General features: G+C 39.1%; 1 protein-coding gene across 4 annotated transcripts in view; it reads right to left on the bottom strand.

Annotated features, from left to right (window-relative positions):
* The window catches only part of EPB41L4B (erythrocyte membrane protein band 4.1 like 4B), a 167,909-nt gene that overhangs the window by 107,009 nt on the left and 43,160 nt on the right, over positions 1 to 17,740 (bottom strand). For all 4 annotated transcript variants that reach the window (XM_069853385.1, XM_069853384.1, XM_069853386.1 and 1 more), the window contains exons 2-3: positions 12,268 to 12,372; positions 1,966 to 2,008 (exon numbers count right to left, since the gene is read on the bottom strand). In XM_069853385.1, the coding sequence (XP_069709486.1) occupies positions 1,966 to 2,008; positions 12,268 to 12,372 (148 nt within the window). The remainder of the gene's footprint in view (positions 1 to 1,965; positions 2,009 to 12,267; positions 12,373 to 17,740) is intronic.

Here is a 17,740-nt window from a genome sequence, read left to right as displayed (position 1 = left end):
ATCATTAGATTTTTCAAGCAACAGTCCATTTGGCAAACACGTTGTTCAAAGAGGTGAGCCCTGCAGCACCCTGTGAATGACAGAATGCTCCAGGTACGCTGCCTATGACTAGGAGCAGGGGGAGATGGAAGAGAAAGGAAGGGAGAGGGTGATGCTTCTTGTTACCAGGCTCAAACATAACTCCAAAAAAGACCCTCACTTAACAGATCAGCTTTCAATTAATAAACACGAATGAGAAAAGGTAAGATAAATAAGGTGAAAAGTGCTGGAGAGGACTCTGGAAGGCACCCACGAATGCAGAAAGCTAACAATTTCCAAGAGGTGGAGTTGCAAGAATTGTTTTCTAATGTCAGAAGCTGAGTGCTAGGTCTGACTTTCTATGTCACACAGATAATAAAATGTTACCCAGCTATCCTAAGACTGTGCCCAAAGCATCCTTCTCTGCCTAAATCTCATCTTCTAGACCAACAGCTTGCTGGTATAGTAAGTGCTGTAAAAGAATTACTCTTTCTAACACCTTTCTAAGGTTTTCTGTAACACCACATCAATACAGTATATATGTGTATATTGATGATCCATTCTACTAAATGATGCGCAGCCAAACCTAATAATACGAGCTTTGACATTGTCCCAAATGATAGCTCCTAGAAGACAGTTTATAGCACCCTGGGCTGACAGTTAGGTCCCACTGGTAAGGTCTGCATCACTGAGATAATGACTCTTACTTGCCCACTGCTGGGAAAAAAAGAGCAGTGAGCAACATCCATCATGAAAGAGGAACTCTTCACAAAGTACCTGCTGAATGCAAGGTAAAGGAAAGTATCCTGTTGTGACACAGACCTTTACAATAATCATCAAATTGCTTCCCTCTTCGGCGTTCCTCAGGGCAGGGCTCGGCCAATTTCTTTTTAAAACGGGCCCTTCATAGATTAAACACAGACAAAACAGCGCAGCTAAACTGGTTGAAGGTGTTACAGAATCATTGGTTTTCCACATTTTAGACAGATCCAGAAAAGGACAAAGCTACCACAAAAAGTGCACCTGCAAATCATTTAAGATAAAGCAGCCCAGGATGTGATGAAAAGATGAGAGAAAGCCAACCACCAAAACCTTACCCATAGCAGCTCTCCTCACTATCTGTTCTAGCATACTGACACCCACCCTCTGTAGGGTGAAAGCAAACTGTCCTTAGAAGAACTCCACCAAAATCGGCAAAAATTGTCTAGATATTTGGATACTTAGCAGAAAGAAAGGCAAAACACCACTGAAGCAATCAAACCCCATCTCGGCGAGGTCCTGTAAAACCTTCTTTGCAAAACACTATATTTTAACCTCACAGGAGCGATATTGTCAGTTGGCCTATGCTTGTTCCCCACTGCAGTATGTTCACAAAACACATTAGTGCCAATGCTGTACTCTACCCAAGTCTGCAACCAGATCAATGGAGATCCAGGAATAACCTGCCTGCCTTAGCCAGTTCCACAAAATCTCAATGGCCATACCAAATCCCTCCACCCAAAACTCCCTCCGATGATACAACAGATATTTCCGCTAGTTTTCCTTATAAAATAATGAATTATTTTCCATTTACTCTTTGAAAAAAAAAAAAACCAAAACCCAACAACCATGAACTCTGTTCTGGATCAGCACCAATGACAGCAACTGTGATCTGTGTCCAGCCAACCTGATTTCACAAATCAGAGTGAAATTACCTGTCAACCTACTCTGCCTCAGACAAACAGCATATATTTAATGAGGGCTACTGAAGGCTGGTCTATTCCTTACAAGTGCTCTTGCACTAAGGCATAATATAGTCAGCCAATTAGCCATTAAATTATATCTATTTCCTAAGAAATATCTGTTCCTTTAGTGGCCATATTTAAACATTCACAACCACGTTAAAATACTTCAATTTCATATTCTGAAGGAGGTAACAAAATAAACGCACAGAGACGTGGTACTTACTTTTTATTTGCTTCTTAATGAATTTTGAATTGTCCAACCAGTGCTAAAAAAAAAATAAAATCCACATTTAAAAGCAGTTCTATTTCAAGATTTTGTTGACACAATAAACTAGCTACAGTAAAATTTAGCAGATAAAAAAAATCTTAAAAGGAAATACTGCCATATTGATTTACCAAACTTCTACACATCTGCAAAAGTATTTACTTGCACATTCTCCAACTTACCTTCTTTCACAGGGGAAAGCTTGACTTGTAAATGCATCAATACAGCCAGGGAAGTTTCACTCCTCCAGACAAGAAACTTCACAATTCAAAACCACAAAGCAGTGGTGTGAAAGGAAAATAGTCTTCCATTCCCAGGCTTAACAGCTGCCCAGTTGCCCCTGAGGACAGCAGGCCAAATCCCTGGGTTTCATTCTCCTTTCCACTCCCCTGTTTGATGGAGACCCTCCAGATCCTGTACTGTCCTGCCTTCCATTGCTCCACAACCAACTTTTTTTTCCAAGATAAAGATGAAGACTTAAACCCCACTAAAAGCATTTGGGAAACACTGATGCATACCCACCTTCCCCTTTTTAAAGTAATGGAAAAAGATTTTGAACAGATACAACTATGATGACAAAAAAAAAAAAAAAAAGTATGATTCCCAGCAAAGTTTATGTATTATCCTGTCAGTGCAAGTTGCAACTAAAGAAAAGTAGCAATAAACACTCTGGTGTAAATTTGGCTTGAATCTTTGACACTTGAATCTCTGCACAATGTCCTATACAAGGCTGTGATCTGCTCTGAAGCAACCGCATTTAAAAGCTCCCGTTGCACAATGTAGTAAAACAGTATTTGGACTAGTCCTTGAAATATTTTTCTATATGTATATGTTTATTTTAAAAGAATAAACTAGGTAACAAACAAAATCTCAGAAGAAAAACACTCTTCCTTTCTCCCTATTAAAGCATTCATGTTTTCAGAAAAGGGAGACTATCTGGATGACTACTTATCATTCCACTAACACTGTGCTACCATGGCTACATAAATTTGGAAAATTATTTGTTGGATAGCAGTGCTAGTATTTATTTACTAAGTATATCTTAAGCAAAGGCAAAAAATTATCACAGGCATAGAAGTGTTCAGATGAAAAGTCTGGCAACTTACAATCCTTGAAGTAAATAAATCTCAAAAAAAAAAAAAAAGAAAAAGAAATGGAGCAATTATTCTGAAGCTGCTTTTATTTGCATGAAACTTGCTAGACTCCTCTAGGTGAGGCTGCCAAGGAATCCATCCTTACAGTCTAAGAAATATCTACCAGAATGGACATAAAACACCACAGCAGCTCATACAAATACACATCTTAGAGATACAAGTAATTTATTCTGTTTCTAGTTGTCTCTGATGAAGAATTACACCAGAAACCACAGCAGTTCACAAAAGCTTTGTGAAATTTCAAATTTTTCATAAGGAAAAACATCAACGTTGCAACTTTGTTGTTTTAACTGAAATCAAGTCTTATCTTCACACATCCAGGGCAGATTAAGTTTTCATGCTTCAAACACAAAGCTACAAAAATGTCACTCTCCTCAATATTTATTTTGACTATAGATAAAGAATTCAAAGACAAATATGCTGATTTCATGCAAAGAAAAATCTAGCTTCGTGTTAAATAAAACCAAACATTCATAACATCTATATTACAGGCAAAAAATCATAGAATAGTTTGGGTTGGAAGAAACCTTAAGGACCATCTAATTCCAACCGCCCTGTGATATAACCCCCTCCAATAACTTTTCATCTATGGCTCACGTTAGTATCATGTTCAGAAATGAGCACCTGAACTACGTAATTCCCAATGAAATAATAGCCGATAGTCCCAATCTTGGAATGTGGTATTAAAACTTAAAACCCAGCAAGTCTGAAATTGATTATTCGTAAGTGTAAATGCTTCAAAGAAGGTTTAAAAATAACTAACAAGATTCTAGGAACTACTTGTGCAGACCATTAAATGATATCACAGCCTAGAAATGAAACTATCAAGCACGTTCCATACCCAAGTAGCCAGAGGCAGACAGCTCCAGGAGATAAAACACAGCAAGTATTAAACTCATCTCTCTTCAGAAGCAAGAAAGATCTGCTGTTTCACCCTCACTCCACATTGCACCTCATGGCCACGTGTGTCGTGGCCACCACACAGATCACTAATCAAAATACAGAAGAAGAAGAACAAAGACTGGCAGTAGTTTTGGCCCAGAGTTCCCAGGCCTGGTGGTTTTCATACAGATTTGTGAACCAACATCAATTTAAGAGTCAGGCATTTTATGCAACTTCTGTGAAAATCAGGCTGAATTTCAATGCTCCTTTGCCTCAGAGAGTGTTGGAGGGCTTCTTACTGGAAATCACACCAGTTTTCCAGATGCTCCTCTGAGTTAAAAGAATTTCATAGCATTCTAGCTTAAGGCAAAATAAGGTTTGGGTTTGACTACGTGCTCCTTCCTGACTCAAGAACAGGAATGTGAAAGCAATGATTTCTACCTGAAGTTTCACTCAGAAGCTGAATGAAAACAGAGGGGCATCTCAGCATCTGTGACTGTCCAGGTTCTGCCTTGTCTTGTGCTCTGACTAAATGAACTGTACATCATTTCAGGACCCAAACTCAAAGAGACTTAACTATGGATCTCAGAGCATAGGACTGAGGCTGACCACAGTCATTTCAACTATACAAGACTACATTCCCCATATCCAGTCTGGACTCAGAAGTATCAGTGCAGAACAGGAAGGAAAGGGATTAATTGTTTTAGGATTGTGTTCTGATAGGAAGACAATGTCTAAGCCTCTTTGCCCATAGTAAGGGGAAAAAAATTCCCAGACACGGTCAGATTTCAGGTAATCAAGAATTTGTGATTACTTTAGAACAGAATACAATAGAATAGAATCAACAGTTCACTTGGAAGGAACCTACAACGATCATTTAGTCTAGCTGTCTGACTACTTCATGTTATAAAGAGCATTGTCCAAATGTCTCAAACGCTGACAGTCTTGGGGTATCGACTACCTCTCTAGGAAATCTGTTCCAGTGTTTGACCTCCCATTTGGTAAAGAAATGCTTCTTAATGTTCAGTTTAAACCTCCCCTGATGCAGCTTTGGACTATTCCCACGCATCCTGTCACTGCATCCCAGGGAGAAGAGATAAGCGCCTCCCTCTCTGCTTTCTCTCCTCAGGAAGCTGTAGAGAGCAATAAGGTTTCTCCTTTAATTCTTTCAGATAAACTGGAAGTTCAAATGTTGGATTAACTTCCATTTACTCTTGTTTAGTCCCAGTAATATTTCTATGCTTTGCCAAATGAATAATGTTTCCTGTGGTATTAACTGATGTAAAACAGCAGTCACTGGTTGGGATTCATGTATTAAAAACAAACACCAGTCAATTACACATGAAAGAAAAACCATTTTTAAAGAAGATTTATCTCCGGATGAGATAAAGAGTTTATCTCTCCTGTTAATCACTCACTTTATCTAACTGAAGAGGGAAAAATAAGTACCTCAACACTTCATAAGTGTTAGTAATCAGTATTTTCTCAAAATAATCACGCAGCAAGGAAAAGATGTATTTGTGTCAAGATATAGCAGACAAACTATAGCTACTGGAGCAGTCTATGCAAATACCACAGTGACTGCCAAATAAAGACTGGAAGGGGGAGTACCACAGGTTGACACAAACCCATCACACACCTGAGGTTTGAAATTTCCATCGCCTCTCCACTTGCTTCCTAAAAGAATGAAAAATCCTTGTCTTGATCTATACAGCCCTCAAAGGTGACCTGAAAAGGAAAAAAATTGCGTTTTGACCCTTTATGGTTGGCTTGCTTTGCTTGTTTAAAATGCATGAAGAAAGTCTTGGATAGACTGTTTTCCCTTTTACTTGCTCATATACTTCACTATCAGTAAGAGAAAGCCCACTCTTACCAGAAGTTTTATTTGCCCTCTGAAAAATACTGCTTAAATGCTTTCTCAAGTCTTACCTGGAGGCACAGGAGGGAGAACCATGCTAAACACTCAGATTCAGAAAAGAATGTGCTAAACAAAAGCTGCCACTTTTAAAACCAAAAGTTATTTATTCTTTCAACTGTCCTCTGATTTCCTAGGGACCCGAATCCTATCCAACTGCCTGCCATTAGCCACATGGCCTTCTAAAGAAGAGAGGATAAAAACACACGTAACACACAGGAGGAAGGAATCACCAAAACCAAGCAAATTAAATCTCAGCCAACAAACCAGAGTTTGGGGACTTCTCTACATGTAAAGAAGTTAAAAAGTAACAAAGTAGAAAAAGTTCTTTCCTCTTCTCTTCTGAAGGTCACCTTTTAAATAATATTGTAGTAGTAACAGAAAACTAAACGAGAATTTGGGTCACGTAGAAACTCAGGGACTACACAAGCATATACTTAGAAATGTGTAAGCTCCCAAGAGTTCACAGCTTAAAAGGATGAGAAGATTGTTCTTTACACTCACATGAGCCTCTTTGATCCATCCTAGAAAGTTACGCTTCTCTAGAAAATACAGATGCAGAGAAAAACCGCTTTTAGATAAAAAGCTCAGATATAACTGTAGACTTAATGAACACCAGCGGTAATACTGGTTAGTATTTTCAATAGGAAGATTGGACACAACGCACCTCCATAGGATTACTAATGACTCCAAACTGCAGAGAGAAGGAAACAGTACCTTTCTATCAAAAGCAGAAAAGGAAACCTTTTGCATTACCAGTATTTACCAGTCTCCCTGTCTCCCAGCGTTCAATGTATTGAACAATAAGGCTTGCTCCTATTTTGTTCTGCCTAATGAGCACTTCTCATTACAGTATTAAGCAGCATGTAAGGAAGAAGTCTTCCAGATATCAGACTATGAGACTAATTGACTGTTTTGAGTTGTCATTTTTCCACATCCCTCATACCCTTAAGAAGTCACAACAATTACATCAGAAGCAATAGGTGGAGAATATGGTTGGACTTGATGATCCGGTGGGTCTCTTCCAACCTGGTTATTCTATGATTCTATGAAAACTCTTGATCTGAATGACAACAAGTCCTTAAGAGAAAATGCAGCAGTCAGGAGGCATCAAGTCCTTCCAAGACCCTGATCCGATACCTGCCGAAACATCCTGGAGTCTAGTTCATAACATGCAGAGAAAAAGGTATTTATATGCTATTCTTTGTTGTCCAGCATGTTTCACCCTCGACCTTCACATTGCATTGCTTAAAACCTATTGTACTTGGAACACTGCTTTCACAAAACTATTTTAGTTTCTACCTATTCTTCTCCATCTCCTCCCTACACCATCTTCTCAACTCTCACAGCAAATGAATCAAAATGCAATTTAGAAATTAGTCAAGCTTGCAAGGAATATTCACTGCAGGTCAGTCCTTGCTTTCATCTCCCCAGGGAACCCTGACCCCCAACATAGCCATGGGCACATAGCCATGCAAGGAGGCATGTCCTTGCACAAAAATCTTGCTGTAGACACACTGTAAATCCAGCACTTTCCAATGTGCCAGATAGATGGGATGCGCGCAGACAACCTCAAAATGGCTCAACTAACTGCAGAGCGCAGTGTATTTCCCTGTCTAGGAAAGGGTCTTCCATACAGACCTTCTTTAAGCCAAGGGACCTCTGTGATGTTAGAGATCAGACATAAGGGACTTAAAGGATCACTGCATAAGACGCATGTAAGAAAAGTGGTATTTTAATTCTTTTGCTTCCATGCATTCCCAGCTGGTTTCACACCTCAAGGATTATAGCAGCTTCTTGACAAAAAACAAACAAAAAAAATTAAAATGTCTCCTAAATCTTCTCTCCCCTCAATTACTCTAACTGTTGTTGTGATCAGAAACAAAATCATGAGTGAGATAGAAGCAAATTCTAAATGAATCAACATGGGCAGTTCTACTGTTCTACACTCCTGTAAAACAGTGGGAGCTGAGAGGTATCCATGTTTTGCTGTCCCAGGACAGACAACTGGAACAAAGAATGCAACTGTAGAGATGGAGGTATCTATATCCTGAGTGAAACCTATAATGTGTTGCAGCTTATAAGGAGCCATAAATCACAGAAACCCGTTTTCCTTAGAATCACAGAATCATAGAATAACCAGGTTGGAAGAGACCCACCGGACCATTGAGTCCAAACATTCCTATCAAACACTAAACCATGCCCCTTAGCAGCTCCCTTCAATGGTCCTGAATAAAAGACAAAGAAAGGACAAGGCTGGACAGAATATGAATAAACATTAGCTACTAGCTGCCTAAAATAAATGACAAGTATCCAAACCAAGCAGAGAACATGTTGCACATGACCAGTTTCTGCAGAGATCAACAAAACACTTCCTCATGGCAACTCAACTTAGATAGTATGGTCCCACAAGATTTTATTATCACTATTTTCCAACTCCATTAAAGCTTTCAATATTTCCTGCTTTGCTAGAACTCATGGAGCACAGTAAAAGTAATTAAAAAATAAAAAAGTTTTACATTTCCTCTAAACTGTTGCAGAGATCTGCTACATTAAAGTGACACTCTTCAATCACCCCAAGCACTACTTACTTCTCTGCTGGAGTCCTGTATGTTAGCTGAACAAGAAATTACTGCTTTGATTCTCATTTCCTTCCTTCACTCCTCTTTTTCTCCCCTGCCCTCTCTTTCACAAACGGGGGGAATGGAAAAGCAGAACAGATTTTATTACAAAATGAAGGGAACATTTGAAGGGCCTTAGAATGTTCCCAGACACATTAGAGTTGTCCTACAGCAGTGATCTCCAACCTTTTTTGATGGCACAAAAAGTAAAGAAGTTTTTCAGCACACACCTCCAATATACATATATTTATTTCTAAACTACATACTTCCCACTGTTCTACTATGTGATGCAGAGTATAAAACATATATGAAAGTAGAAAGTAAGAAAGGATGAAAACAATAAAAGAACCAACACCAGAACAGCTGCAGAGCACTCTTAGGAGATCTGTAACTGAGTCTGGTAGAAAAAAATGAAAAAGAGTTGGTCCAAAGCCATTATAATGCAGCTACAGTAAAATGCAGTTTTATTCCTCGCTGTAACCAATAAAAATGGTGATAAGTCAAGGTGCTGACCATCAGCAGTGTACCTGTGCTGCTTTTTAAACCTCATTTATGAATAAAGGTCCTCTGCTAGATCAAGTTCTTCCACATGCTAACAATACTTAACAACCTCTTCCCCTAGGAGTATTTCTACTTCTGGAGTCAATATCAGATAACTTAAAATACAACAGTACACAAAGCTTTGCTTTAGAATAAGCTGCTAGAAGATTGTCTACATCCTATTATTCACGGCTATCATCAAAGAACACAAGATACAAACTGATGCAGAGTCTACTGAATAGGCTTTACAGTATTTTTTGCGTTACTCCCACAACTTTACGGTTTCTCGTTGCATTGAAAAAAATATTTTTTGAGTATTATAATAAGCTGTTCAAACAAAACAAAAAATTTCTCTTGCAGAACAGATAAACTCTAATTATGATTTTCTTTCCTAAATCACAGCTATCAACACTGCTTGTCTCAGCTCTTTGGCAAAGTTACAGGGCTGCAAGAAACACAGAGCACTCAAAAAGCTGTTGGCCTTGGAACACAGGGGAGCACTCTCCACTATTCAAAGACTATTCCGTGCTCTCTTTTCTATAGTGATGGCTTAAAGATGTTTAGCACTTAACAATACATAATAAGCACAAAGGCCTAGAGCCTCAAGGAGTTTACACAACTTTAATCTCCCAGTTGACAATTGCCACTGCCTGGCTGGGCTGGCACCAAGCAGAAGCTGCAGGGAGTCGATGCATTAATTGCTATGCAAATGAGATGAGTGGGTCACAAGTTCAAAATAGACCAAGAAAGGATATGAAAGCGTGGCAGAGGGTGCTGGGGAAGTTAAAAGCTTCTGCCTTGAAGCTCTTTAAGCTTTACTTTCTGCCCTGCTTCAGCCAGACCAAAATAAACCCAGCCAAACCAATGAGAGCTTTCAGCCTTGCACCCCGGTGAAGGTTCATTGTCCTTATACCTCTTGTAACCTATGTTACTCCCCTCCCATGCAGGTGAAAGAAATAACAGTGGTGCAATTGCAACAGTGGAAGGACGGGATGTCATCCAGAGGGACCTGGACAGGCTGGAGAAGTGGGCCTGTGAGAGCCTTATAAGGTTCAGCAATGACAAATGCAAAGTTCTACACCTGAGTCGGGGCAATCTGCAGTTTCAATACAGGATGGGGGATGACGTGGTTGAGAGCAGCCCTGCAGAGTAGGGCTTGGGGGTGCTGCTCGATGAGAAGCTGGACATGAGCCGGCAATGTGTGCTTGCAGCCCAGAAGGCCAATTGTATCCTGGGCTGCATCAAAAGAAGCGTGGCCAGCAGGTGGAGGGTGGTGATTCTGCCCCTCTATTCCTCTCTTGTGAGACCTCACCTGGAATACTGTGTCCAGTTCTGGAACCCTCAACATAGGGATATGCAGCTGTTGGAACAGGTCCAGAGGAGGGCTACGGAGATGATCAGAGAGCTGGAGCACCTCCCATACGAAAACAGGCTGAGAGAGCTGGGCTTGTTCAGCCTGAAGAAGAGAAGGCTACGCGGAGATCCTTGGAGGCATTCAAGGACAGGTTGGATGGGGCCTTTGGGCAGCCTAATCTAATGGGAGGTGTCCCTGCCCGTGGCAGGGGGTTTGGAACTAGATGATCTTTAAGGTCCCTTCCAAACCAAACTATTCTATGATTCTAATATGCAAAAAAGCTATTTCTAAAACACATTTTGCCCTCAACACCACGGATAGAGTTATATATGGAAAATACACTTGCTCACATCTTTGCTTCATCTTTCTTTCCATTCAAAAGAGCTCTTCAGTTTTGCAAATATACAAGAAAATTAACATTCTCTGTCTCCTCAGCCAGGTCATCTGCTTCTGATCTGCCTTCATTCTTGCTAAGAAAGGATGTTCCACTCTCCCTTTCTGCTTCTCTTCTTTCAAAATATTGTAGAATTTCTAGGTAACTATTTCTAGCTCTAAGGTTCCCAAATAGGTGATTTGACAGTCAGTGACAATATCATCTGGTTTTCATATTTTGAACCGGCTTTGCTCTATTAGCTGTGTCCTTATGACTCTTGGGTCCATCATAAAAAGACTCACAATTTCTGAAATATAAATTTTATCAGAAACACCCACACCAAACTTCCTAAAAGCCTCAAACTCACTAAAGACATACTTCACTCAAACATCATTTTCCAGTAATAAATACATACCCTTAAATCACCTGGGATATCGGGATAATGCTTAAATAGATAATGCCAGCTTTCTCTTCCTCAAAAGCACAGATTCCCTTTCTCAATATCAAGTCATTATTGTAACTGCACAGGTTTCCTGTTTGTTATTTCGAGTTATTGGTGAAACACAGGTCATCACAGTGTGGCTGGTAAAACACTGCTTTGACTTAATCACATTGACCCATGCTTGCTAGAGATCATCAGCTTTAAAGTTAGAACTTACTTTTCACAATATGTCAATATCGTGGCTACATTTTCCCATTATTTTATTCTAATAGCACAGTATATATTTGCCTTCTGTTTTTTAATGGAAAAAAAACATTTACATACTGACCAGATAACCTAAAAATAGACACTTATTTTCCAAGTCTATATATTCTGTCCACAATGAAGGTTGCTGTCATACTAATACCCCAGTGCATAAGGTGCATAAACAAAGGAAAATACTAAACATATAGCAATACAGTTTAATCATAAGGTTGCAGTCTTTTAACCCTATCTTGTTAATATATCCATCTACCTGCATCTGTAAACATGTGTCTCTTCTCCCCCCCTTTTTTTTTCTTTAATTTGTAGATGATGTGGGTCATTGGATAGGGGAGAAAAGGAAAATTTCTCTCTATTGTAAATGAAACTAAATCTAACAAGTGACATAATCTGTGCATCAAATAGCAAAGATTGGAGTTACAAAAAAACCTTGGTTGCAAGAGATTTAACTCATTTTTAATACCACAAGCCTACTAAACAAAGCACATTTTTATTTACCTGAAATTATTGCGCATGCCACCAAGTGACGTGGATTTCATATAAAGTGAGAGATGCCTCAGAGGACTTGGCTTTATGCGCAAGAACCAAACAATATCAGTTGTTTCAGCAGTGTATCCTCTAATACATACATCTCTCCATGAAAATGCACCAGTAATATGTTTATAATAGGCAACACAAACTACTGAAGAACATCAAAATTATTTTAAGTTATACTTACCGTAATCTGGGAAGCATCCATGAATTGTAGGCCAAAGTAATCTGTTTCCACAAGGTCCAAATGATATACAATCTGATCAAACAACTCCTGTCCCTTTGCATTTTTCTGTAACAGAAAAGAAATTTGTCTTTTTGTTAGGTGTGGGTTTGTTTGTTTGGGTATGTTTCTTTTGAAATTCAAATGGGGGAGAGGAGTTGCACAATGGAAAATATTATCTAAAAAGTAATTCTATTTCTTCTGAAGAATTGTATTCACGTTTCTTATTTTCTTCAAGAAACATACAGTGACATGTTCCTGTCTGCAGCTATTCAACTGCATCCAACTGCACTCTCGAAGAAAACTTTTAAAGCTCACTGTCACACTAGGTGTGGTAGAGAAAGCAAAGGCTTATATCCTGTAAGTGTCCCAAGTCACAGACCCAACATTTTCTAACTCGGGAAGCCATATTCTCCAGGAAAAGCTTGCTTGACACACTACCTAAATTGTGCTGGCTATTACCACGTATCAAGTGCAGCCATGCAGTGCCATCCCACTACTCAAGCTTCAAAGTAAGTTCTGGAAGAAAACTTAAACAGTACTGTGAGGAAAATTAATGGAGCTTGAAAAGAATATTTCAACAATGTTGCTAATTGCAATCACATTTGCAGCTTTAAACGGAGAAACAAAAAAAAAGGAAAAAAATACCCTATAATTCTTACTTAGCATGTCATCTGAAACACCCAGGCACGGAAAGAAAACTAACCCCAGCTATGCATACTCATAGAAAAATTAGCTGATCTTAAAGCTAGTCTGCACAGTCCTGTGTACTCGTTCTGAGGTTAAGCCAAGAATTTAGATACCCAGTGCTTCAACTTCAAATACTAAAAGAAGTAAAGCTTGGAGGTTACAGGTGGATGGGAGGAAGAATGAATAACAAACTAACGTTTCGTGTTACTTGAGGAAGGAATTTTTCAAGTTTCTGAGCCAAAACAAAAAAAAAAATCCCTTGGCTAAAAAATACATGAGATGACCATAAAATCTCAGGAAAAGACTATACTACAGGTGTATTTTTTACAGGAAAACAGAGATCTGGAACCATTTTAGTGCCTGCTGTCCCTCATCTACCTTTCTTTAGCTCTAACTTATTAAGCATTCTCACTTCACCTGGCATTATAGGAAAATTCACTGATTTCAGCTGAAGGAGAGCTGAACTGCATTCAGTTCCTTTAATATGGTCTTCAGAAGAAAAGCAGCATCAATCATAATACGCAGCACTCCTGTCCAGGATTCCAAACTGTCTAAAATTTATCTCCTCCAGCAAAAGACAAGATGAAGAATTTCACCTCTCTCTGTTTTCCAAGAAATATGGAAAGCTTAGGTGCAAGCTTATACTCAAGCAAGCTTAGGTGCAGGTAGTAAATTTTATTTAAATTCAGGTTTTGAGGGTTTTGTTTTGGGTATGTGGGGGTGTGTGTTTGTTTTGTTTTGTTTTTTTTTAACTAACGAAGCAGAAGCACATAAAGTGAATCTCATAAAATTTCAGGCACAGCATTAGTAGCTCAAATAAAATAGCATCGTAAGATACTACTTTATTATTTTTGCGGGCAGGTGGTGAATAACAGACATTCTTAATCATAGTTCAACATACTATAGAAAGCAGATGAGAACACAAGATATTCTTAAAAGCAATATATTGCTAAGAAACCATCATCTTCAGATATACAATAGTTGCTATAACCCAAAAGGTAGCTAAAAATTATCCAGAACATTTTCTCATATGTAGTAAATTCAGCATTTATTAAAAGCCAAAGAAAAGCACAACATAATTTAAACTGAATCTGCTCAAATGAAGGAGGAGAAAATCCTCCAAAACAATAGAAAAGGAACAGCAAGACATGAGAAATTCACAAAAATGGGAAAATCTGATTTGATTCCCTATGATCACTCTATTCCTAGTTACTGGCTTTATGTCATTAACTGCCAGTATGTTTATCTTCGCCTGCCACACACCCAATAGAAATCAGAGAGAGCACACTCCACCTTCTGTACCCAAATAGTAGTTAATGTTCAACATATGCGTTACACGGAGAATAGCTCTGCACTGCACGACTAGACCATAAAATTCAGTATTACATACATAGCTTACAGGAGATTGTAACATTTAACTTGTCACTAAATGAGCTTTCCCAGGAACTCATAACATTCAGATGATAAAGCTGCTGCAGCAAACAAATTGCTGACAAAAATCTTTCTTCCTGATGTTACACTAAAGGGGAAGATAAAAGTGACTAACTCCTTTCCTCTAGTAACAGTAAAGGGTGACCTGCTCTCCTGTACTGTGCCTCTTCACTGCCTGACAAGGATGGTATAGGCAAAACAGAAGGGTTTTCCCTCAGGAATTGCACATGTCCTTATGCATAAAATGGGTCTCTAATGACAAAAATGTCCATATTATGAGCGACTTCTGATTGTCATAGTGTTTTCCTCCTCCTCCTCTTCTAGATAACACAGAAGCTAAAAAAATTAAAATGCTTTTTTATCAAAGCCTGGTACCACATAAAGAATACGAAACATTTCTTACAAGAAAAAATTCCAAATAGATCTAATCAGTGGGAATTTATCAATGTCACATTATCCACAGACCTTCAATGTGCATACTTTTGGGAAATACACACAAAAAAAGCAACCTTAAACTAGAAATATTTTACAGTCCTACCTTGCTGGAAAGATGGTTCAGAAATGTCAGATGTAAGAGACCTGTATAACTGCCACCTCAGAAATGGGAGTATATGGCAACAAACAATATACACATACTACTATATACAGTTAGTTATTGCTTCATTGTTATGAAAGTGACTAAGGTTGGGAACAGTGATGTAAGAAAAGTTGCAAAACCTTGTTTGTTTGCGGGGAGAGGGCTTATTTGGTTAGTTGGCTGTTTTACAAAAAAACCCAAACATCTAAACTACTGCAAGTTTCTGGTGAAGCATTCCTTGGAACCCAGAAGAACTTGTGCGGGCACCATGGAACCTAACAGGCAGACACTGAGAAGGCATTTCAAGTGTCCAGCTTACAAATAAACCACAGCTGCAACCCAAGGCAAAACTGAACTAGTGTGAGGCAGTCACTCATGTTCCATTTTGCCTCTTTGTCCTTGAAGAAACACAGAAAGACTGAATTACACTTGCAGGTCGGGAAGCTCCATGATAATGAGCCACTACTGAGAGAAAGGGGAAAAAAGAAAAGATGTTTGTCATGTCATGTCAGTGCTGCCTGACAGTCATGCCAGTTTCCTCCACTCTACCCTGGAAGCTCTTCTCAAATATAATGCATCAAGGAAAATTCTAATGCTTAATGACAATTAAGAAGATTAAATTCTCCAGTCAGAAACTCTTCCAGACTTGACATGCAAATAGGCAGAGGTTTTAACGTGTGTTTGGCGGGCACGAATGAAATAGGAAATTTGTCAGGCAGGGACATTTTATACCAACTGTCTCCGTGCAAAGAGGCTGATCAGCATCGATTTTACCTGCCTCAGAGTTGTTTAAAAAGTTTTTGCCAAAGGGCACGAAAAGAGGACACAGAAGCCAGTAAAGTCCCAGTTTAGTGCGGATACAGTGCAAGAACACCAACAAGATCGCTCTCAGAGTACACACAGCAAAGCTGGAGAGCTTCTGTGCACACCTTCCCCAACGTGATGTGCAGCATGTAGCAGCCAAGCACAGTGCACTATATGAACTCAAGTGGCTGAAATTGTTCAGTCATACCAGAGAGTTCAGATTACAGCATTACAAAAGAACTGTTAACAGATTTCAGAAATAGCTGAAATTGTGCTTGGGAAAACAACCCATCAGAAAGTCCCGGAGTACATGAAATATAATTTTGTCAACCTGTAGGCTAACGAAAAAACATAAAGGAAAATAAACTACTGCCAAGAAAACAGTCAAAGCCAATTAACAGTAACGTGTCCCAAACTTAATAGTCAGAAGAAGCAGAAATGAGTAGATAGGGCAGATTTATTTCTTTCTCTAGAGAAAGCACAGAATTATGTATTCTGTAATACATCAAATATTTTTGTAGAGTGGGCTACTATGACCTCATAGTCAAAACTACTAGGCTTTAGCTTCTGGTGAGTTAGTAAAGAAGCATCTGCAGCAAGTAATCCTCTGCTCTGCAGGCCTGATATTGCTCTACCCTAACGGCAACAGCATTGCCTCTCCTTTGCCTCTCCTTGATGCCTGTCCCAACATTCTCCCAAGGGATGTTAGGTTATTTTCTTACCAGTCAACCACTGACTCAAGTATTCAGTTCTGGCTCAGTGCTCAATTAAAAATACGTCACTTTTCAAATGACCATTAAGCCTCTCATCCTGTCATGGCAGTAACAGCAGCATTGCTTCAGAGCCTGCTACTGCATCCAAATTATGTTTAAGTGTACCTCGGATCATAGGAACAAGCAGCATTCCTGAACGTGCCCAGAAGAAAATGTAACTGATGACGCATGTGAACTTTTAACTGAAGGAGAACAAAATTCATTCTAGTCCCATTGAGAAATAAGAGCTCAAATCCCCAAAGCCACTCCCTGCAAAAACCCCCAAACCAAACAACAAAAAAATGCCAGCCACATGCACACACCACCAGTCCTTCATCAGGAGATAAAAACTCCCCCAAATGGCATTTACTTATAACTTTGAAAGCACAAACATTTTGCTCCCAGTCATTTTTTGATGAGGCCCCAAAATAAAATTGCTATTTCCTCAGTAAAAGAAGCTTATGAAAAAAAAAAATGAAACCGCTAAAAAAAAAATAACCCCACAAAGCAACAAAACATCAAAGCAAAAAAGGAAAACCGACTGCAAGAGACCAAGCCACTTCCTTCAAATTACTCTCAAAGTCCATAATAAGACTAGCAACTCCCATCCCATCAAGGAGATAGGGGGAACCTCAAATAAAGAAACGGCACACTGACATTTAAGTACATTCTCTCTGCTGGTAGATTGGCACTAACAGTGTAAGTGAGCTTGGTTTCTGTGACTAAGATGCCAGTGAGAATTTGCAGACAGATACCGAGGAGAAAAGTAAATCCTCAAACAGTTGGTATAATAAACCTCACTATCACTGCACAGCAGCATTTCTCAACAGCACTCAAAACTCATCTTTCTACCAATTACTGGCAAGAAGAATCAATGTTCACTCCCTGCTAAAGATAATGGAAATAGGTATTAATGAGTGCAAAAGACAAGTAGCACTTTTGCTCCTTTTCCCAGGACAGCAAGGATTGAAGGTAGAAAGTCTATAGAACTGGTAGAGAGGAGAAGCCTGAACAAAAACAAATAGATCACAATATTTTATATGTATCAAGCAAGGTACATAAAATAAACCCAAATGGCTAGCATGACACTGGCCAAGTCTTCTGCATCAGCCTAAGCTTTCCACTTGCTACGTAAGTGCAGTCACCTGTGAATTTTTTTAAAAAAAAAAACCAAACCAACAGG

This window comes from Phaenicophaeus curvirostris, chromosome 3, assembly GCF_032191515.1.
Source record: "Phaenicophaeus curvirostris isolate KB17595 chromosome 3, BPBGC_Pcur_1.0, whole genome shotgun sequence".
NCBI lineage: Eukaryota > Metazoa > Chordata > Aves > Cuculiformes > Cuculidae > Phaenicophaeus > Phaenicophaeus curvirostris.
Note: the sequence above shows the minus strand (reverse complement) of the source record. Positions and strands in the feature narration are given on the sequence as shown.